This window comes from Triticum urartu, chromosome 6 (assembly GCF_003073215.2).
Source record: "Triticum urartu cultivar G1812 chromosome 6, Tu2.1, whole genome shotgun sequence".
NCBI lineage: Eukaryota > Viridiplantae > Streptophyta > Magnoliopsida > Poales > Poaceae > Triticum > Triticum urartu.
The window spans coordinates 24,874,827-24,899,079 of NC_053027.1; the positions used below are offsets into that span (position 1 = coordinate 24,874,827).

General features: G+C 43.2%; 1 protein-coding gene, 1 long non-coding RNA gene and 1 pseudogene across 3 annotated transcripts; 2 read left to right on the top strand and 1 right to left on the bottom strand.

Annotated features, from left to right (window-relative positions):
* The first annotated feature begins 1,271 nt into the window (after positions 1 to 1,271).
* On the top strand, positions 1,272 to 2,006 carry LOC125516436 (annotated as a pseudogene).
* A 17,239-nt stretch (positions 2,007 to 19,245) lies between these two features.
* LOC125514457 (probable LRR receptor-like serine/threonine-protein kinase At3g47570) lies at positions 19,246 to 20,294 on the top strand. The gene is made up of 2 exons (XM_048679800.1): positions 19,246 to 19,561; positions 19,642 to 20,294. The coding sequence occupies exons 1-2, from the start codon at positions 19,246 to 19,248 to the stop codon at positions 20,022 to 20,024; spliced, it is 699 nt and encodes a 232-aa protein (XP_048535757.1). The 3' UTR covers positions 20,025 to 20,294.
* LOC125514458 lies at positions 19,753 to 22,720 on the bottom strand. 2 transcript variants are annotated; one of them, XR_007286453.1, is made up of 6 exons: positions 22,205 to 22,720; positions 21,800 to 22,129; positions 21,196 to 21,383; positions 20,965 to 21,105; positions 20,753 to 20,872; positions 19,753 to 19,974 (listed from the first exon to the last, which is right to left on the bottom strand). It is a non-coding gene; the product is annotated as an uncharacterized LOC125514458 (long non-coding RNA). The 2 variants fall into 2 exon arrangements; XR_007286452.1 differs by having other exon boundaries at positions 21,800 to 22,105; positions 22,205 to 22,718.
* Between the last annotated feature and the right edge of the window lie 1,533 nt (positions 22,721 to 24,253).

Below are 24,253 nucleotides of genomic sequence, written 5' to 3' on the forward strand. Positions count from 1 at the left end.
ATGTAACTCATTATGTATCCAATGATGTGTATTTGGTATTCTAAATGTACCTATTTTTCTCTATAAGTATGGTCAAAGTTTCTAATGTTTGATTTTTGGAAAAATCTATAGACACTACATTATAGAACGGAGGGAGTATGTGTTATTGCTGGGCTGGCTGCAAAACGTTTTCGAACAAAAAGGTGACTACACCTTGCCGAGTGCCTCTAGTATATCTAGTGATCATTTGCCGAGTGTAGCACTCGGCAACATGGCTACATGGCATCCTCTGGTATATTCTGATCATTTCCCGAGCTCTAGGTGTCGGGCACTTGGCAAATTTCCGTAAAGTAAAATAAACTAACATAGCTATTTGTGAGTGTCATCACTCTCGGCAAAACAAGCCATGTGGCAATACATGGGATCATCATAAGACCTTTGCCGAGAGCCTTGGCAAAAAAAACTCGGTAAATGGTTCCTGTGTTAAAGTATATGCCGAGCGTGCGTTGTGGCACACTCGGCACAATGGACCCCACCATTACAGAGCCATCAACCGCGGGCGGAAGGTGCATGTGGCGTCTTCTTTGTCAATGGCCGCGCTTGAGCTCTCACCTCTCGGTAAAAGGTAAAAGGTCTGTAAACCGAGTGTTTTTTGTTTGCCGAGTTTTTTGAAAGCTTTCTCGGTAATGGGTGACAATTGCCGAGTCCCTGTCTTTCCCGAGAGTTATACTGGGCAAAGAAGTGATTTGTTACGGATTTCCCAGCAGTGATTCAATGGAGTGTCCTTTTTTGATATATCAACTGTTAGCGTCGCATTATTTTAGAACAAAAAAAGAACAATCATACAGTTGGCCATCACCTGCATGTTAGCGTCATCGCTCCTGTCATCAGAGTCAAACAACGTTTTGCAGACATGAGAGACGATGAAGCGATCAACCGAATAAATTTGTCTTGAGCACCACGGCGGCATAATACACTATCAAGCAAGAATGATGAGCTTGACTAACTACTCCTACTAACGTGACATCTTAATAATTAGTTAATCCAAACTTCTCCGATCCACTTTCCAAGCCATCTATCACAACGTCAGCATTTTGAGCCATCGCTTCAGGTCGGAATCTTCCCAGGAATCAAGCAGAAGCATTGGTTCATTGACCAGGCTTGCGTACGTCTGACAAAGAATCATTTTCCGTTATAGTCACCAAGTTATAAAGCTCGGTCAGCAGGAGTTGGACGTGCAGAGCTGTAGCTAGCAAACAAGCAACAAGAACAAGAAGCAACTGACTCGATCGTGTCGAGATCGTTCGATCAACTTGGATTGACAAGATTTGATGGCGCGCGGAAAGGTGGCCGAGTGGATACGGAAGCGTACCATGCCGAGGAAGCCGGGGGCCAGGCAACAGAGCAGGAACAGCGGGGCGTCGGAACTGATACTGCGGAAGGAGGCAGCGTCGGAGAGCTGCGGCAGTGCCGCCAGCGGGGCGCCGGCGCCAACGGCTAGGAATGCGGCCGTGAGCACGGGAGCGGGAATGGTGCTGGCGGTGGCGGTGCTCCACCGGCGCATTCCAAGTCCCAGGCGAGGGCCTTCCTGTCGGCGCTTATGAGGTGGCGGCGGCGCATGAACGTGATGGCCGTGCTGTGGGACCATGTGGTGTACCACGTCATGTGGCTGGTGGAGTCCGTGGTGTTGGTGGGCAGGCTCTGCTTCTTCCTCATGCGCTTCGGCTTCAAGCAGCTCTTACTTCATTTCTCCCGTTACCGCCATGGCGTTGAGAGTGGAGGACATAGAAGGAGGTTGCTGTGGCTGGATTTCGTTTTCTTTTTCTTTCTTTTGTGTAGATTCGGTTGCCGTTTTCCGAGGCTTTCGATTCGTAAGAAGTTGTGTAAATGCCCTCAAGCCCCACTCTTGTGTATACAGAAATTTCTTTCTTGCTTCCAGGTAAATGGAAATGTCTCATAATCATAACATGTTCTGGTATTTCTACTTTCAGTCTATGGAACTTGGGATACACTCGCTCAACTCCTGAGATCGGCTCGGCCTCGTCCGCTCTTTTTTTTGGCTGGCAATTTAGAGAGCTTTATTCATAAAAAGCAGTCCTAGGACAGTCAGCCAACAGACTGGTCACTAGGAAGCTTGGAGTATCATTGAGCCAACACTCAGTCACATTCAAAGTGCAGGCACGCTTAGCACAGAGATGAGCTGGGATGTTTGCTGTCCTCATTACATGTTGAATCTCAAAAAGGGTAAAATCCCTAGCTAGCTCTCCAATTTCATCTAAAATAGGAGCCACAATTGAACATGTATTGTGGCGAGTGTTCCAGAGTGACACCACCTCTAGACAATCAGTTTACATTATCACATGCATAAAACCCCTCAGTTTGGCAAACTTGACACCTTCATGCATAGCAATAACTTCCATGATGAAAGGGTCCGAAATGCCTGGATGAGGTTTGCACCATGCCGCGAGCAGAGAAGTATTTGTGCGAGCAACACCTCCACCTCCTCCTCGCCTTCTTCAAAGTTTAGTGCCCCGTCAGTTGAGATCTTGATGATGCCTTGTTCCAGCGGTCGCCACCCGTGCCCCGGCAATACCACCGGCTCCTTCCTTGGTAGCTCAAGGATTGCTATCACTTCTCTTGTATGTCTTGCTGTAGTCACCGGATCAAGAGCTGCGCCATCATGCTTCACCCGATTCCTAGAATGCCAAACGTTCCACATGATGGTAATAATGATGGGTCGATCTTTGTCCATGATCCGCTGATCACATAAGATATCCCTCGCCCAACTGGCAGGGTGTAGACGTGGAAGAGTAATCTGGAACCATGCCCTCGCTGCATCCCAGAAACCAGCAGCGTTCACGCAATGAATCAACGCATGTTTTAGATCTTCTCCCATTGTATGAAAGATTTTGCATCCATCAACTTCTGCTATATGTCGCCATTTGAGCGTGGTCTCGTCAGGAAGGATTCCGCGGAGAACCCTCCACCAGAAAACACGCACTTTAGGAACAACATTGAGCTTCCACAAAGCCTTCCGTATCTGTTTTTCTTCATTTGAAGTTTCAGTAGTCGTTCCTTCCTCGAGAGCTGCACTCTCTTTCCGAGTCATAAGAATACGGTACATCGATTTAGCAGTGTATAAGCCTGATCGCTCAAACGCCCAAGCGAGGGAGTCCGCACCACTGTTCATGCTTAAAGGAATATTAAGTATTGCCTGTGCATCAGTTGCAATGAACGTGTCATAAACCAATTGTTCATTCCATCTACCAATCTGTGGATCCAGTAAATCTGCAACTCTGTCAACAGTGGTGCTCGGCCTTGTCCGCTCTTCTTAGCTGTGCCAGACCATGCCAGTTGTCACATGTACGGTTCATGTATTCATCAGCGCTGATCTTTAAAAGGATCAGCCAGGTCGCGAGCCGTTGGATACACCGCGCATCCACAAGGTTTGCAACATGGAGCATCTTGCGCTCGAGGTTGCAATATGGGTCATGTTGTGCTCAAAGACTTGCACGGCGAGTGCTTTGCAACATGAGCCATGTTGGACTTACAACATGACCCACATTCCGCTCAGTCGTCGCCCCCACGCAATATCAGTGCCCACGGAAACATTGCTGACAAGCTCGCATCACTATCACCTCCCACAACTGCTCGGATGTTGGAAAATGTCGTGTTCAAAAGCGTCCCGTTGCAACACAGTGACGCCTCCGAGCATTGTCAGCAGATGCGCCACTCCGCTGGCAACAACATTTTTACAGCGGTAGCCGGCCTCCTTTGACCGAAAATGTGGCAGCGGTGGTAAAATTCAGGCGACGGCCCTTAGCTTTGGGGAAGCGCATCCCGTGGCGTCTTACTGGAGGAAGAAGCCCATGGCGTAGGCACAAGAGAGAAATACAAAAGAGGAGGGGCGCTCCGGCGAGGCACATGCCATGGTGGTTGTTGGGTGATGGACAAAGATAGAAGAGAGGAGGCTGAGGAAAAACAAATGGATGTGAACCGTTCGGGCGAAAATAAGGTGGGGGAGATATAGTGGTACACGGGGCCCACCAAGTTGCATGGCATGCTAGCGATGCTGCCGTTCGGTCAAAGGATCGGCTGACTAAGATTACTCATAGTAAGAGTAATAAGACAATAACAGGAATGCCACATATGCAAAATAGATGATGTGGCAAGTAAGACGAGAGTGAGAAATTGAGTAATATAATATGTTATCATCATATAGCGCCTCCTAATGAAAAAATAACTCTACAAAATAGTCTCATATGCGTCTTAGTAATTCGTAGAACATGCACCTTTATTGACACTTCCTTTGCAAATAACAAAAGCTAGAGTAGTAGGCTAACATCGATTTTAATTTGCATGCTCAACGCTTTGGCCGACTGGGGCAAAGACTAGCCGGATGGCGAGCCGGCCATTGCATGTGATTACCACCGTGCGTTCGTCCCTCTCCCCGGCCCATCCCATGTTGCAACATGATCCATTTTGCAAACTCCGTCGCAACACGACCCATGTTGCAAACCCCGTTGCTGCACAACCAATGTTCAATGTTGCGAAGGCACATCCGGCGAGTCCGCGGCCCGACCCTGTAGGAAGCACCTCCGGCAAGCCCCCCCCCCCCCCCCCCCCCTTACATTGTATGTGTTGCCAATTCCGGCGTCCACCACAACATCGTAGATGCTCAAGATGAGTCCCGACTGCCGATCATCGCCTTGCCATACTTGTTGTAGGAGTGCCGCCCTGCCTTGAAGTCATGTCCATTGCCATTGCATCGGCGCCGAGATTTGTCCCTACTTGCAATAAACATGTTGTTGTGGGTTGCAACCATAACAGCGGGGGTGGCGGAGCCTTATCTTTCCTTGGACAACGATTGTTTTTAGCAGCCGTGGCGGGCGCAGCAACGCTCGACCGGAGATTTTCCAGAGAAACAAGAAGGCCATGATAGGATAAATGAGTGGACGGTGCTTCGCTAGGGGATAAGGCTTGAAGTGGTTAGCGGTGGGCATGGGATCCCATAGGACACACATCCCGCTGGGAAGGTGGTCGACGTGCGTCGAATTATCAAATAATTGAGTTCGAGGGTTCCCCTTTTAATTTATGTTGCAAGCTTCGTGTCCCGTTTGGACACATGAACTAAAGAAATAGAAATGGGAAAAGCATAATAATTAAGATGTCATCCACTCCCTTTGTACCAAAATATATGTCGCTGATGTAGCTGAGAGAGTATCCTCCAGCAACCGCCCCTGCTTGGGTTTGCAACAACGGCGGTAACTCTCGGGCCGCAAATCCGCAATGGTTGTCTGCTTACCAATGGTGGCCACTAGTTTGCGCTTGCCACTGGTAACAGCTGTCCGGATCTGTCATACTAGTAGAAAAAGAGCCATTTATCGTGGTTCATAAGGCCCATCTGTCCCGGTTGGAGAACCGGGACTAAAAGATCGTTACTAATGCTCTAGGCCTTTAGTCTCGGTTCTTATACTAACCGGGACAGATGGGCCTCCACATGGTCACTCCGGCGAGCCCAGGCACGAGGGTCTTTGGTCCCGGTTGGTAGCACCAACCGGGACCAATAAGTTTCCACGTGTCAGCATTTTAGGGGCTAGTTTTTTTTTTTGAAAGGAGGGTGGTTTATGGGTTTTGGGGTTAATTTAGGTTGGTATAGGTAGCTAATTAATAGAGCTGTGTCCTCTCTTATCTCGGTGTTACTACTACTGCTATGCCTAAACATGACTTAGATTGAAGTGAGGCAACATGTGGTGCATGTCGAAAGTAATACTAATCCTAACTTGATCAAGTTTGGATTGTACTACTTTTGACATGCACCACATGCATGTTGCCTTCACTTCAATCCAATTCATGTTTATTTCACCCGCTGATATATAATAACTCTTCATTCGCATCATGCATCATCATATATAATAACAAGTCTACTAATCATCATCATACAACTTCTACTCGTTATTAATAACAAGTCATACGATCATTATCCTCATAGTCATCGAACCAACCATACTTAATTATTCTTAGCACATGATCATCAGTATTAGGTAGGACCTAAATACCCTCTTTAAGGTAAAATAGCATAAAACAATATAGACCCTGACTCTCCATTTTGGAGAATGGAGATCATCCTGTCTCCAATTCTTGCGCTTCGCTTCCTTTTGCTTCCAAGAACCTCCTTACGTCTGTCCATATATTTTTTCCATCCTTTGATTTGCATGTCTCCATTCCTTTTAGAAATCTGGTATGGACAGATGAGATTCATAGGATGACCTGGCTGTATGTTCAAAACACTAAAGCTACCTTTCTGATACATCAAATGAGGCACACAGTTCTCTGAGATTATCTGCTGAAAAACATAGTAATAACTTCATAGTTAGCAATGATGTACTAGTTTTAGAAGTATGCAAAAGATGCACGAATGTTGTAATAGTAAAAAATCTTACCAGGGTATCTCCATGGTAGTTACCGTAGTTCAACACATGCACTAGTAGCACGTATTGACCATAATGTTGAGGAGTTTGATTGTAGATATTGTAATTCTCAATGTCAGTACAAAATTCGACCAGATGATTTTTCTCCTTGTAAGTTAATTCGGAGCCATCGGTGTAGTGGGTTTTGTCTACCATCTCCCGCACATTCTTTGAAGAATGAAAATAAGCTGTCAACTATTTTGAAATAAACAATATAAATTAGCTAATAACAATGTTTGAGAAACTCACATAGCGGTAGAATTGGAGGCGTATCAACAAGGACCCAAGTGTCCATATTGTCTTGCTCGATTTCAGGATCACCAAGATCCATGGTGACAAGCATACCCTCATCAAAACCATACATCTTGCAAAGTGCTTCCCATTTTTTGCAACCAAAATGGGTTACGCTCTCAGAATTGTATAACTTTACTTCAAAATCCACATCATGATGAGTCATTAGGTGAATTTTCTTTGTTTCGAAACTTTCATGGTCTTCAAAACCCATCCTCTCCAAGACATAGCGCCTTGCATGGCATGGGATAAGCTACTCGAATTATAAAAGATGAAAATTACACGTTGAAATAGTTGTAGTAATGCTTAGTTACGAAAAACACTTGTCGTCGTTGCATACCATTTCAACATCGAAGGTCTCCTCGAGCTTAATGCTGAAGCGCCGATTATCGTTCAGATGAGGCCTGTCGCACAGACCTCGATCGTCGTGGCACCAGCTGCACTCCCCCGGGAGACTTTCGTCGTCTGATGACGACATTTCCTACGTTCATAATTCAAAGATTAAACTTATACAATTAAATATATGTACTACAAAAACTAAATTAGATCATTATTATTCATCATGGGTTGACTATCGGCCTGTCGAGTCTTTTCTTGAAAACTCTTAGCCCACGTGGTGTATATATTCGACTCTCGGTGATGGTCGCTCCTCACTTCGTCCCCGAGTGCATTACACCAAAATGTCTAGCACACGGGAACGAAGGAGAAGCGACCCCCACGACAACAGTCGGGATTCTTCGTCCTCTATATATATATATATATATATATATATATATATATATATATATATATATATATATATATATATATATATATGGTGGAACTCTCCCTCACTGATTCCTCTCTGACATTTGCGACTGTCGGTGATGGTCATTACTCCTTCCCCTAGTGCATAACAAAGGTCTAGCACCCGGAGAAGAAGGAGAAACGACCCCCACGACAACAGTCAGGATTCTTCGTCCTCTCACATATATATATGGTGGAACTCTCCCTCACTGATTCCTCTCTGACATTTGCGACCGTCGGTGATGGTCGTTACTCCTTCTTCCCCTAGTGTATAACAAAGGTCTAGCACCCGGAGAAGAAGGAGAAACGACCCCCACGACAACAGTCGGGCTTCTTCGTTCTCTCATATATGGTGGAGACTCGACAGACTTAAAGTCAACCCGAAATATCGTTTAATTATCTTTCTAAAAAATGGTTTGGCTGGTCTCACATCGAGGTCGGAGGGGGTCGGTGACGGGGACGCTTGCAGGGATGATGGAGGGGGGCTCCTAGATTTCTGCGAAAACAAAAACCCTATAAGCTATCAACTAATCATATGCATACGCCTTGCATAGTGCTCTCCAATTTTAGCATTCAAAGTAGGCGTAGTTTTTCAATTTGAGCATTTAATAAGCAAAATCAAATCGCAAAATAAAGTAATATTCAAATTAGGATGCATTCAATTATAAGCAAAACTACATCATCGAATATTATCACTAATACACCTCGAATACTATCATACATATAACATCGCTAGTACAGCTAGAATCGTAGCGCCCGACGGGTATTGGCACGGGCGGTGGACACCCAAAGAGAAGGAACCATCACAGGATCGCTCCAGTGAGATCCCTGAAGAACTTGTCAGGTATTGTCGAACCTACCCTCCAACACAACCATGTAGCGACGGACGTGCTCGTCCTCCTCGCTGACACGGTGACGTACCACCTCCGCAGTGTCCGGAAGCCTCGGCACCGTCACTGGCCCACGCGACCGCCACCAAACAAGGATTGGGTCAACGACGGGCTGGCTCCTCACCAACCTACGTCCCCCGGAAGGTAGCACATCCCAAAACCATCCCGGCGGAGCCCAGTCCCGGACATGGCCCCTCTGATCAAGCCGGCCTCCTCCGCCGAGTCGACGACGAGGATGCGGGATAGGCATCGTCGACGTCGATGCGGGAATAATTGCTTTAACTAAAAAAATAAACTAGTTCTATTAATTTTCTTGCTAAAAATAAACTACTTCTATAGTAAAATAAACTAGTTTTATTAAATCAAGTAGTTCAACTACTAAGCACTTACTATAAATAGAATAAAGTAGTACTTACTAAAAATAAACTAGTTTAACTAGTTCTATTATTTTTCTAACTAATTATATTAAACACTTTCTAAGTAGTACTTACTAAAAGTTATCGGGGAGGGGGGGTATATCAACAACGACATACCCGATAAAAAAATAAGAAAAGGAAGAAGAATAAAAAAAGTAGAGGAGAAGAAAGGCTATTCATTCTTCTTCTCCTCTATTCCTTCTTCTTCTCCTCTTTTTTTTCTTCTTTTTTATCTTCTTATTTATTTCTCCTCTTCTTCCTCTCATCTTCTTCTTATTCTTCTTCTTCTCCTCCTTCTTCCTCTTCTTATTTTTCTTTTTTCTCTCCTTCTTTTTCTTCTAAATATGAACATATACATAAATGACCTTGATCATACACAATTTTCCTATACATACACAATATGAACATATACATAAATTGACAAAGAAAATTCTATGAACAAAAAAATCATAAAAATTTTATGAACAAAATAAAAATTCTATGAACAAAACTACAACAGAAAAAAATTATAAAAATTCTATGAAAAAATTGACATATTCTTTGCATATGAACATACAAACATTTGCATATTCGACAATAATATCACCAAAAAAATCTAAACTACACATATAAATTAATACAACTAAATTACAACAACTAAATTAACTACACATCCAAATTAATACAACTAAATTACAACATCTAAACTACACATAATATATAGGGGGCGCGGCGGCGCAGCGGCAGCGGCCATAACTAAATTAACTACACATACAAACATTTTGTTTCTAATTACTTATTTAATTTATTTTATGATAATTCTTTTTGCTATTAAAGTTTGTAACAAAAAGGTTCTTTATGAAAATTCTGTGAACTCCTGACTTTTTGTGTGTTTAAAATGCACCATTGAGCTATAAGCCACATCATCAATAAATTTTTTTTTTTTTGCTTTTAATGTTTTGAACAGAAAATACTGTGATAATTTTAGTTGCATAAATTCTATATAATTTTAGTTTCAATAATACTAGAGGTTTATAAAATGCAACATTCAAAGCATTTCAACAAAACATTCAAAGCATTTCAACAAAACAGACAATCTGTTTCGAGATATCAGGGTTTCATACGGAAACTCGTCTGTTACAACATGCATTTCAAATGAACTAGGAAAAAGGTTGAAAGTTGGCATGGTATCATCATAATAGTTATGGAGATAAAGTCTTCACTTTTCTTCGCTTGTGTGCTTTGCTTATTGCGCCGTAACCATGGATAATCTTCATCGTTTATCAGGATGCTTGGGTCAGCCTTGACTTTGAAGAGAGGAATTTCATGAAACTTTTCATAATCTTCGGACATGTCTGTCTTGCCCTCCACTCCCACGATGTCTCTTTTTCCTGAAAGAACTATGTGGCGCTTTGGCTCATCGTATGATGTATTCGCTTTCTTATCTTTTCTTTTTCTAGGTTTGGTAGACATGTCCTTCACATAGATAACCTGTGCCACATCATTAGCTAGGACGAACGGTTCGTCAGTGTACCCAAGATTGTTCAGATCCACTGTTGTCATTCCGTACTGTGGGTCTACCTGTACCCCGCCTCCTGACAGATTGACCCATTTGCACTTAAACAAAGGGACCTTAAAATCATGTCCGTAGTCAAGTTCCCATATGTCCACTATGTAACCATAATATGTGTCATTTCCCCTCTCGGTTGCTGCATCAAAGCGGACACCGCTGTTTTGGTTCGTTCTCTTTTGATCTTGAGCGATCGTGTAAAATGTATTCTCATTTATCTCGTATCATTTGTAAATCAATACAGTCGAAGATGGTCCCCTGGACAACGAGTATAGCTCATCACAAATAGTGTTCTCACCTCTGAGACGTGTTTCCAACCAACTGCTGAAAGTCATGATGTGTTCATATGCAATCCAGTCGTCACACTGCTCCGGGTGTTTGGAGCGCAGACTGTTCTTGTGTTCATCGATATACGGGGTCACCAAGGTAGAGTTCTGTAGAACTGTGTAGTGTGCTTGAGACCAAGAATGCCCGTCCCTGCATATTATTGAGTCCGCTCCTAGCGTGCCTTTTCCAGTCAGTCTCCCATCATACCGCGATCTAGGGAGACCTATCTTCTTAAGGCCAGGTATGAAGTCAACACAAAACCCAATGACATCCTGTGTTTGATGGCCCATGGAGATGCTTCCTTCTGGCCTAGCACTGTTACGGACATATTTCTTTAGGACTCCCATGAACCTTTCAAAGGGGAACATATTGTGCAGAAATACGGGGCCCAGAATGACAATCTCGTCGACTAGATGAACTAGGACGTGCGTCATGATATTGAAGAAGGATGGTGGGAACACCAGCTCGAAACTGACAAGACATTGCGCCACATCACTCCTTAGTCTTGGTATGATTCTGGACCGATCACCTTCTGAGAGATTGCATTGAGGAATGCACATAGCTTCACAATGGCTAATCGGACGTTTTCCGGTAGAAGCCCCCTAATGCAACTAGAAGCAGTTGTGTCATAATCACGTGGCAGTCATGAGACTTTAGGTTCTGAAAATTTTTCTCTGGAATATTTATTATTCCCTTTATATTCGACGAGAAGCCAGTCGGAACCTTCATACTGAGCAGGCATTCAAAAAAGATTTCCTTCTCTTCTTTGGTAAGAGCGTAGCCAGCAGGACCTTCATACTGCTTTGGAGGCATGCCATCTTTTTTATGCAAACGTTGCAGGTCCTCCCGTGTCTCAGGTGTATCTTTTGTCTTTCCATACACGCCCAAGAAGCCTAACAGGTTCACGCAAAGGTTCTTCGTCACGTGCATCACGTCGATTGAAGAGCGTACATCTAGCTCTTTCCAGTAGGATAGGTCCCAAAATATATATTTCTTCTTCCACATGGGTGCGCGTCCCTCAGCGTCATTCGGAACAGCTAGTCCGCCGGGACCCTTTCCAAATATTACGTGTAAATCAGAGACCATATCAAGTACGTGATCACCGGTATGCATGGCGGGCTTCTTCCGGTGATCTGCCTCGCCTTTGAAATGCTTGCCTTTCTTTCGACATTGATGGTTGGTCGGGAGAGATCGACGATGGCCCAAGTACACATTCTTCCTGCATCTGTCCAGGTATATACTTTCGGTGTCAGCTAAACAGTGCGTGCATGCGTGGTATCTCTTGTTCGTCTGCCCTGAAAGATTACTGAGAGCGGGCCAATCGTTGATGGTTACAAACAGCAACGCATGCAGGTTAAATTCCACCTTTTTGTGCTCATCCCACGCACGTACACCGTTTCCATTCCATAGCTGTAAAAGTTCTTCAACTAATGGCCTTAGTTACACATCAATGTCATTGCCGGGTTGCTTAGGGCCTTGGATGAGAATTGGCATCATAATGAACTTCCGCTTCATGCACATCCAAGGAGGAAGGTTATACATACATAGAGTCACGGGCCAGGTGCTGTGATTGTTGATCTGCTCCACGAAAGGATTAATGCCATCCGCTCTTAAACCAAACCATACGTTCCTTGGGTCACCTGCAAACTGAGCCCAGTACTTTCTCTCGATTTTTCTCCACTGTGACCCGTCAGCGGGTTCTCTCAACTTCTCGTCTGTCTTACGGTCCTCAGTGTGCCATCGCATCAACTTGGCATGCTCTTCGTTTCTGAACAGTCGTTTCAACCGTGGTATTATAGGAGCATACAACATCACCTTCGCAGGAACCCTCTTCCTGCGGGGCTCACCCTCAACATCACCAGGCTCATCTCGTCTGATCTTATACCGTAATGCACCGCATACCGGGCATGCGTTCAAATCCTTGTACGCACCACGGTAGAGGATGCAGTCATTAGGGCATGCATGTATCTTCTCCACCTCCAATCCTAGCTAGAGGGCATACGACCTTCTTTGTTGCGTACGTACTGTCGGGCAATTCGTTATCCTTTGGAAACTTCTTCTTCAATATTTTCAGTAGCTTCTCAAATCCTTTATCAGGTACAGCATTCTCTGCCTTCCACTGCAGCAATTCTAGTACGGTACCGAGCTTTGTGTTGCCATCTTCACAATTGGGGTACAACCCTTTTTTGTGATCCTCTAACATGCGATCGAACTTCAGCTTCTCCTTTTTCACTTTCGCACTTTTCCCTTGCATCAACAATGACCCGACGGAGATCATCATCGGGCACATCCTCTGGTTCCTCTTGATCTTCAGCTTCCCCCATTGCAGCATCACTGTATTCAGGGGGCACATAGTTGTCATCGTCCGCTTCTTCTTCGCTGTCTTCCATCATAACCCCTATTTCTCCGTGCTTCGTCCAAGCATTATAGTGTGGCATGAAACCCTTATAAAGCAGGTGGATGTGAAGGATTTTCTTGTCAGAGTAAGACCTCGTATTCCCACAATCAGGGCATGGACAACACATAAAACCATTTTGCTTGTTTGCCTCAGCCACTTCGAGAAATTTACGCACGCCCTTAATGTACTCAAAGGTGTGTCTGTCACCGTACATCCATTACCGGTTCATCTGCGTGCATTATATATAATTATGTGTGTCAAAAGTAAGAAAATTAAACAAGTATCTATCTAAAGTAAGATTTTTTTTCTTTCAGAAAAAAGATAAGAACAAGAGGCTCACCACGGTGGTGCCGGCGACGAGATCGACGCGGGCGATAGACGGCGGTGAAGATGAGGACGGGGCGTGACGGACCGCTAAACCAAGACAAATCTCGGAAAAAATGGAGAGAAATCTTAACTAGTGTGGCTCGGGCATTTCATCGAACACCTCACCTGCATAAGAGATGAGTTAGAGCACCCAAATGCCCTTCCTCGCCGGCCAGCAAAAAACAGAGCACTGTGGAGTGCTCTGCTCGCCGGCGATGGGGTATATATAGGCAACTCATTTGTCCCGGTTCATGGCTGGAACCGAGACTAAAGCCCAGCCTTCTGTCCCGGTTCGAGCCAAGAATCGGGACCAATGTTTGTGGGTCAGAAGCGAGGCCCATTGGTCCCGGTTCGTGCCTAGAACCAGGACAAATGGGTCCATACGAACCGGGACCAATGCCCACAAGGCCCCAGCCGGCCCCCTGGGCTCACGAACCGGGACGAATGCATCCATTGATCCCGGTTCGTGGAAGAACCGGGACTAATGGGCTGGCCAGGCCCGAACAAAAGCCCCTTTTTCTACTAGTGTCATGTGACAAAACTTACCAGTGGCATGCAAAAAAACGTGCCCGCCACGGCTGCTTGGGTTACCAATGGCGAGCAGCAATACGTGTCCAACACTAGATTGTTTGGTCCAGTGGCAAATCTGTCAAAAAATACCAGTGCGGGCACCAGTACGTGTCTGCCAGTAGTAACTCAATTACCAGTGGCAGACCTTGTTTCCTGCCCTCCGCTAGTAACTTTTTCTGCCTGCCACTACTAACATACCGTTCAAACGAGCTCCGAAATTGATGAAAATTCGCATGGTGTCTTCATAGAACCCTTGTAGGGTGTGGTAAAATTTTGAGAGCCTTACGGTAAAAAAATGTATGCACTTCATGTACAAACCGAGCGTCTCCAACGAAGTGTAAGGGTTTTGAATGGAAACCGTCACCTGCCACACTGAAGTCAACTTTTATACATTAATTGAACTTCAAGATTTTTCCATAATTAACAAAGACCATGGGAGCCCATGGCCAAATCTTACCACTTGTTGAGTTGGTTTGCTATTTTCAAAGCATTAACTAATTTACCAGCCACTAACAATGCCAAAACGCAATTTCATTCAACATACCGTGCAAAGGAGCTCCGAAATGCATGCAAATTGGCATGATGTATTCATAGGACCCCTGTAGGGTATAGTAAAATTGAGAGCGTTACAGCAAAAAAATATGCACTTCGTGTATAAACCAAACACTCTCCGGTGAGGTTTAAGTCTTTCTAATGGAAACCACCACCTGCGACATTGAAGTCAATTTTTATACATCAATTCAACTTCAAACGTTTTCCATGATTAACACAGACCGTTGTAAGCCCCATTGTCAAATTGGAGCATTTTTGAATTGGTTTGCTATTTTCAGAGTATTAACTGATTTACTGGCCACTAAAAGGGTCAGAACGCAATTTCTTTCAATATACCATGCAAAGGAGCTCTGAAATGCATGAAAATTGGCATGGTGTATTCATGGGAACCCGGTAAGGTGTGGTAAAAATTTGAGAGAGTAACCACAAAAACTTTATGCACTTCATGTACAAAGTGAATACTCTCCTATAGAGTGTAAGCGTTCCGAATAGAAAACGCCACCTGCCACACTTAATTCAATTTTTGTACATCAATTCAACTATAAACTTTTTCCATGATTAACACTACTCAAGTCTCCGGATTTTTGTTGCTTTCTTCGAATAAAGATGACAACAACTGTGTACGCCCCAAAGGTACCTAAGGGCTGAGAAAAGATAGCATAGACGCGAAAAAATATACAAAAAAGACATATACAAAAAATAGAACGACCGAAAGTATAAAACGTCATACGCGTGTAAGTAGAAGCTGAGGTTGCAGTAGCACAGTGGAAGCGACAGTGAGCTTAGAACGCCACGGCCGCACACAGTGAACGTTTTTATAATACGGAAAAAATTATACACATATATATACATCATATACTAAAAATGTTCAATATATGTACGATGAACGTTTTTATAATATGGAAAAAATTATACACATATATATACATCATATACTAAAAATGTTCAATATATGTACGATGAACGTTTTTATAATACGGAAAAAGTTCATGGTATATTTAAACAATGTTCATCTTATATTTAAATAAGATCATTGTATATTAAGAAATGTTCAATATATATATTGAACGATGTGATGACATTTTCTAAAATACGATATGCTTTTGTAATATACGATGAACTTTTCAATATATGATGCAATGAACATCTTTTTAATTATATGATGCAATGAACATTTTTTTAATATTATATAACCTTTTTTAGTATCGTATACCATTTAATATGAACATTTTGTTATACACATTTTTGTAATATACAGTGAACTTTTTTGTAAATAGGGAAACACAAACAAACATATATGTTCAGAAAGATGGCATATATGTTTTTATACACTTTAGACATGTCCTAGCCTTTTTGACTCTTCCAATTTTTTGCATATGTTTTTTTTATTCAGATTTCTTTTATCTTTTTTTCAGTCTTGGGTATTCTTCAGACATATGTCGTGTGCGTATTGTTTATTTAAATAGGAAAATGTCTTGCGTATTCTTCAGGCATATGTCGTGTGTGTATTGTTTATTTAAATAGGAAAAAGGTATCTGAATTATACAATTTTGCGTGCTGTAATATATATGCGTGTCCTACATGTATCTTACATTATTCAGCGGTGTATACACTTTAGACATTATCTTTTTGTTCATATATATCTGTGTGTGTGTGTGCGCGCGCGCTACATAAATTGTACAATTTTGTGTGCTGTAATATACAATATACGTAGATATCTGATTTTTTTTCAATATACTATTAGTTTTTCAATATACATATTGTATTATATGATTATAGTCACTGCCCATAATGTTGACAGTATACGTATTGTATGTTATCTGTATAAATACACATCGTATATTGCATATATGATAATTATACAATGTATACACGGTGACTATAATTTTTGAATAGTATTCAGCGACTATAATTTTTGTACACAGTATATTATATAATTATAGTCACTGCCCATAATGTGTACAATTTTTGAATATACGATACACACACTGCATACAGCTGAAAGAATACCTAAGATCTGAAAAAAGATAAAATAAATCCAAAAAAAAGACATAAACAAAAAAAAACGAAACAGTGGAAAAGGCTAGTACTCCCTCCGTTCGGAATTACTTGTCTCGTATATGGATGTATCTAAAACTAAAATACGTCTAGATACATTCATTTCTGTGACAAGTAATTCCGAACGGAGGGGGTACATGTCAACTGGTATAGTATAAATAGGCATGTGCCTAGTACATCAGGAGTGGCACAGTTGTCAGCACACGTATGTTTTGGGAGCCAGGGCGCGGGTTCGAATCCAGGCCTCGCGCATTGAAGAATTTTTATTTTCCCTGACAGGACCATTTTTGGGTAAAGAAGGATGGATGTGTGATTAAATAAAAAATAAGGGTCTTTTTTGCAAAAGATCATTCCACGTAAGCACCTGAGAGGCAGGTCCCAACGGTCAAATACAATGTCGTACGTGGCTTAGACTCTTTTGCAACAGACTGCCTCAAACATGGTACTGTCTTGTAAAAATTACAAAAAGTGATACCAATTTATACGCGCTGCCCCAATTGTGGTACTTTCGTGTGACTAACTCTATGCTATTGGTAAGCGGTGCCTGAGAGCCAGGCCCGTGTAAACAGTAGTAGCGCATGTTAGTGGGTTGAAGAATTTTTATTTTCCCTGACAGGACCATTTTTGGGTAAAGAAGGATGGATGTGTGATTAAATAAAAAATAAGGGTCTTTTTTGCAAAAGATCATTCCACGTAAGCACCTGAGAGGCAGGTCCCAACGGTCAAATACAATGTCGTACGTGGCTTAGACTCTTTTGCAACAGACTGCCTCAAACATGGTACTGTCTTGTAAAAATTACAAAAAGTGATACCAATTTATACGCGCTGCCCCAATTGTGGTACTTTCGTGTGACTAACTCTATGCTATTGGTAAGCGGTGCCTGAGAGCCAGGCCCGTGTAAACAGTAGTAGCGCATGTTAGTGGGTTGAAGAATTTTTATTTTCCCTGACAGGACCATTTTTGGGTAAAGAAGGATGGATGTGTGATTAAATAAAAAATAAGGGTCTTTTTTGCAAAAGATCATTCCACGTAAGCACCTGAGAGGCAGGTCCCAACGGTCAAATACAATGTCGTACGTGGCTTAGACTCTTTTGCAACAGACTGCCTCAAACATGGTACTGTCTTGTAAAAATTACAAAAAGTGATACCAATTTATACGCGCTGCCCCAATTGTGGTACTTTCGTGTGACTAACTCTATGCTATTGGTAAGCGGTGCCTGAGAGCCAGGCCCGTGTAAACAGTAGTAGCGCATGTTAGTGGGTTGAAGAATTTTTATTTTCCCTGACAGGACCATTTTTGGGTAAAGAAGGATGGATGTGTGATTAAATAAAAAATAAGGGTCTTTTTTGCAAAAGATCATTCCACGTAAGCACCTGAGAGGCAGGTCCCAACGGTCAAATACAATGTCGTACGTGGCTTAGACTCTTTTGCAACAGACTGCCTCAAACATGGTACTGTCTTGTAAAAATTACAAAAAGTGATACCAATTTATACGCGCTGCCCCAATTGTGGTACTTTCGTGTGACTAACTCTATGCTATTGGTAAGCGGTGCCTGAGAGCCAGGCCCGTGTAAACAGTAGTAGCGCATGTTAGTGGGTTGAAGAATTTTTATTTTCCCTGACAGGACCATTTTTGGGTAAAGAAGGATGGATGTGTGATTAAATAAAAAATAAGGGTCTTTTTTGCAAAGATCATTCCACGTAAGCACCTGAGAGGCAGGTCCCAACGGTCAAATACAATGTCGTACGTGGCTTAGACTCTTTTGCAACAGACTGCCTCAAACATGGTACTGTCTTGTAAAAATTACAAAAAGTGATACCAATTTATACGCGCTGCCCCAATTGTGGTACTTTCGTGTGACTAACTCTATGCTATTGGTAAGCGGTGCCTGAGAGCCAGGCCCGTGTAAACAGTAGTAGCGCATGTTAGTGGGTCGGCGCTACTGCCAGGGGCGAAATTGGGCCTGGGGCAGCTGGGGCTATAGCCCCAGGCGTGGCCCAAGTAGTGCTACACATCTAATAGGATTTTCTATCAGATTTGTAGCCTTATAGAGGCCCAGCCACAGGCGTGCTAACCCATCTTCAGCCCATGCCTCAGCCCACTCAACTTCTTAGCCCAATTGATCTCCCACGACGCAGCCCACTCAACTTCTTAGCCCAGTTGAGCTCCCACAACGCGCGCCAATCGCTAGTATTTTCCTTTTTTTAGGGCAATCGCTAGCGTGATGTGGCCAATCAGAAAAACTACTTCGTTCCCATGCTGCGCCGCCCCCCACTTGTTTCCCTGCTCCACAGATCGAACGTCCGGACCTGCAACTCTCCAGATCATCTCGCTTTGGAATAGGATCATCGCGGCATCATAGGAGCAGCCAGATCCATCTTCTACTCCCTTTCTGTTCCATCTCCACTACCGCTTGCACTGGTAAATTAGGTAATCTCTTGTTCTTGTATCAACTAATTTCCCCCCTAGTTCCTTTGTATGAGACAAAATCAATGAGTTGGTGCTGTTAAATTGAATTACGTTGCTCACATGTTTCATTTTTATTTGTTAACAGGAACAAAACGACTTCAAGGCCCTTGTGTTGGAGTTCATGCCTAATGGGAGCCTGGATAGGTGGTTACACATTGATGTACATGCATCACAGCAACTGCAAGGTTTGACATTGATGCAGAGATTAAATATTGCAGTTGATATCGCTGATGCATTAGATTATTTGCACAACAACTGTGAACCACCAATAATTCACTGCGACTTGAAGCCAAGCAACATTCTTCTTAACGAGGATTTAGTTGCGCACATTGGGGACTTCGGCCTTGCAAAGATTCTTTCTGAACCAGCAGCGGAGCAGCTGATTAATTCAAAGAGCTCCATTGGAATAAGAGGAACGATTGGATATGTAGCTCCAGGTAGCTCAAATTTTCTAACATTACATTCCACAACATACATTTTTGCATGCAAAATGACTATATTTGTCTACGATATGTAGAGTATGGCGAAGGTGGTCAAGTTTCTTCATGTGGAGATGTATATAGCTTCGGAACTGTCATCCTCGAGTTGTTTACAGGCATGGCACCAACTCATGATATGCTCAGAGACGGGTTAACCTTGCATAAGCATGCCGAGAATGCATTTACAGGGATGCTAATGCAGATTGTTGATCCAGTACTACTTTCCATTGAAGAAGCCAATCTGACTAGTCTGCAGGATGGAAGCAACACAATGGAACATGGCAGCAATGCCATATTGTCTGTCATGAAGGTTGCGCTATCATGCAGCAATCATGCACCAACAGAGAGGATGTGCATGAGAGATGCTGCTGCTGCGATTCGCAGGATAACGGATAGCTATGTTAAAAATAAGACAAACTGAGGAAGTTGTTGCAACTGCATATAACACAAAGCATTTTGCTGAAACAAGATCAGCACCTGAAACATCCAGGTCAGCCCCCCTGAAGTGGCGTCATGCTTAATTTGCTTTGTAGTGGTTATGATTTGCATTCCAAGTGTGGTGTTGTATATGTTAGTTTCTGCCTAGCCATTATCTTTTAGTTACATACATATGTAATTTGTTCAGAGAGGTCCAACGAGTGTTGAAGGCCTTAGCCTAGGCCAAGTCGGGCTTCCGAGCCTACTCTCTAAAAAGCATAGTTTTAAATAGCCGGCTATAGCCCCGCTATAGCTGTTTGAGGGTGTTGCCGCTAAATGATTTCATGTACAATTTGCCACTATAGCTCCGCTATAGCCCAGCTATAGCTGTTTTTAAGGGTCGCCGCTAAATGCCATAGCCCGCTATTTAAAGAGTTGTGTAAATGGAAGGCGGATACAAGTCGCATCTGGGTTGAGTTTGAATAAGACATTATATCTCATCAGATTTTAAATTGGTGTTGTATTGCATTTGAGTTGGGATGTATCGGACCCGTCCGATGTTGTTCTTGACTAGTTTTTCTAGTGGAACTTGTTCTATCTAACTGTGTTTAATCTTCTGATGTATGACGCGCAAAGCTTTTGTGTGTTTACAAAAAAAAAGGGGGGGGGATTCAATATGCATATCTTCTATTCTACAAAAAAAAAGATGGAGAAGGGATATTCAATACTCACCATACTTCAGGAGGTCATCACAACACCATCTCAAGTGCAATGCCAGTCTGGTCCGGGTGGCGCTTGCTCCGGTCGTGAAGGCACTTCAGACTTCAAGATTAGGAAGCCCACGTGCACTACCTGGCATATAATTAAGAAAGAGAGACTATAAGCATCATATTCGGGATTATTTTCCAACGTCTATCAGTGGGGCTAATGTAACTTCTCCGTACAAGTTCCGAGGCATTCATGGTTATGCAACACCCTGTGCGCACATAAATACCATACCAGCCTCCATCTTCCGTCCTTAACAGGCTTAGCATCGCAGGGCACTTTGTTCTAGCGGATGAACTGTTCTCCCTGTCCGGCTTGCCCTGCAGAAACACCACCATGTAAATTCATACTCCTGCACATAAATCTGCAAGCACTTCATTCCAGTAGAAAGGGAAAAAATAGGGACTCACTGCACAACTGCAAACAATCTCTGGGACGTTTTGGTGACACTTTCCTGATACGAACACCATACTCCCACGAGTACAGATTGCAGAATTCGCTCCTTGAGGAAAACTCCTGATTGCCGCCACGAGTGGAGGTACATGGTTTACAATGACCACTCTTCATCACGTACAGCACTACAGCTGGATGGTGCTGCCTGAAAAATGCCACCAAGACATACAAACCCACTAAAAACGATCACTATTGACTTTTTAGTGCTGATCAGAACCACAAACCATATCCGCAGGGAAAAGGATAGGGTTGAAATTGGAGGAGAAAAATAAGTGCACGCTATTATAGTTGGATTTTTTTCCTTGATTCAAAAACTTTAATTGGATTTGGGGATATGGATAATGTCTCTGCAAAAACAAATGCTGGATTTGTTTCCAGTAAGAGTTTTTTGCATGTATCTATCATGGAATGCACTTTTCTGAGCGAAAACTACAGGGCACACCAAGCTGGTCTTGTTCTCCGATAATAATAAGGAAACATCGAACAGGTGAACAGCAGTTAAGTAATTCGCAGAATTCTTCATACTGCAATTCAGTATCAACAAAGACAAAAAGGTTGTACCTGCGCTTCCACCCACCCGGGACACGTTGAGAGATGCATCCACAGAGCGGTTCGGATCAGGGACAACTGGACCGGCAGGCCGGTCCGGTATCGTGCCCGGAGCCCGGAGACCGCGCAACGGCCACCGGCTGGTTCGGCACAGCCGGCTGGGGATGCGGGCGATACAGTAGGGTGCTTGAACGGCCACATCCGCCAGACCCGGAGAGGCGTCTGATTCCCAAAGGCTACCTCAGTAAGTACTCCGCCCCAGCTATTGGATCTGCGGTCTCTTGGCCGTGCAGCGAGCCACCCTCTATATACAGGTACCTAAGAAACATAGCAAATATATTTCTATGGCGGCTTCAGAGCAGAAGAAGATGCACAATTGCTCGAGCTGTGTGCCAAATGAGAGCCCGGGGAACTCACTGATTTTCTCCCACGAAGCGCCGCCGTTACCGTACTCGATGCTGATGGAGCCACGGCCGAAAACGAGATTAGTTGGCGCATCTCCAAGGGCACGCATTTGATCGAACGCCTGGTGTGCACCATCCGGCTCGACGAGAAGCGTCCTGCTGCCTCCCGGCTAGTCGGCTACCTCCCTCCATTTCGTCGGAATGGAGCCAGTGCCGTCCGGTCGCGCCGCCCAACGCACAGCCCGGGTGCTTGGGCCAGAGTGCGTGCGTGTGCCAGAGAAAGGAGGCTGCTAGCTCGGGGAGATGCGGTAGGGACGACGGCCGGGCAGGCCGGCGATGATGCGTCATGGCACGGTGAGGCAGAGCTACGGGAGGAGGGGTCACGCGGTGGCGCCGGAGTGCTCGCGCGAGGTGGGCATCTACGGGGAGACGAGCTCGGCGGGGGCGGAGATTCAACATAGGGCTTGGGTCCAATCCAGACCTCGCCACCTGGACCGCGCCCGGCTAAGCACATGGCTAAATGCGCCTCCCGTGAAATCATAATCGTGGCTCCAGCAGAAGCAAAACCGTGCCTTTCTTAAAGAAGAAAAACAAAAAAATCCGAGAGGCACCTCGCAACAGCACAACCATACGCCCTTGAAACAAAACCGTACCGCTCGTGAAAGGAAAGAAAAATAAAAAACATATTTTTTTTCCGTTCCAAGAGGCACGGACATGTCTCCCACAAAAGCAAAATCGTGCCTCTCGTGAAAGAAAAAAAATGAAAACGTGTTTTTCACGCAAAAAAATATTTTTAAATTATTTTATTCAAAAGTTAAGGAAGATGGGTGAAAAACCAAAATGTTAAAAAAACCCAGAAAAAAACCATTTAAAAAGTCGAAAACGTGTGCGGAAAAATAAAAAAATTAAAATCTGAAGAAAGCGTACAGAGCACGACACATGACGGCCGGCTAAGAGCACATCAAATAACGTTGATAGTTGCGAGGCTTCCGAAAAAGTGCTCGTTAACTAATTGCTCTTTTGTTTTTGTATGTGCAAAAAAAAAAGGGAGCTCCTAACCGGCGTCTTCAACGCCCTCTGGAGTTTCTGGCGCCACACGCTTCCTAATATTGGCCGGCCCATGCTGTGGTAAAAACCGAAGCGCTCGCTGCTCACAACATAAACGCTCCAAACAGAAGCTTTACAAGGAATCGAACCCGAACGCTAGATTCCTTTGTGGATCTTGCGAACCACTGGACTATCCTGAAAAAAGTTCATTCAATTTGAGAAAAGTTCATCAAATTTGAAAAGAAAATAAAAAATCATCTATTCTGAAAAAAGTTCATTCAATTTGAGAAAAGTTCATCAAATTTGAAAAAAAAATCATCTATTCTGAAAAAAGTTCATTGAAATTCAATAGAAAATCATCAAATTTGAGAAAAGTTCGTCAAAATTTGAGAAAACGTCCATCGACTTTGAAAAAAGTTTATCAAATCCAAAGAAGTTCATCGAATTTGAGAAAAGTTCTTCGAATTTCAAAAAAAGTTCATCAAATTTGGAAACAAGTTCATCGATATTGAAGAAATATTCATCAATTTTGAATAAAAAATCACGAATTTGAAGAAAATGTTCACGCATTTAGCAGAAAAGAAACAAAATAAAGTAAAAAAAAAGTTCACTGATTTGAAAAAAAGTACATTGAATTTTCAAAAAAAAATCAGAAATTTGAAAAAGTTCATCGATTTTGAAAAAACATCAAATTTGAAAATATGTTCATCAAATTGAAAAAAAGTTCATCTAATTTGGAAAAGGTTCATCGAATTTGAAAAAGAGTTGATCAAATTTAAAAATATTCATGAAATTTGAAAAAAATTCACGAATTTGAAACAAAAATTCATGTATTCGCAAAAATTCACTATTAGGGAAATGCCTATACACAGGAGCTTAGTAGTAGCGCTTTTTATTATAAAAAAACACTATTACTACTTATCAGTAGCGCTTGCACATGATAAGCGTTGCTACTATGCATTTACCAGTAGCGCTGTGTTAATAAAGCACGCTCCTACTACAACTGTCAAACCGT

Excerpts from the sequence above, each read along its gene's own strand:
- LOC125514457 (XM_048679800.1), top strand. The coding sequence starts at position 19,246 with ATGCCTAATGGGAGCCTGGATAGGTGGTTACACATTGATGTACATGCA. Across the intron at positions 19,562-19,641 it reads GATTGGATATGTAGCTCCAG|AGTATGGCGAAGGTGGTCAA; the intron begins GTAGCTCAAATT and ends TACGATATGTAG.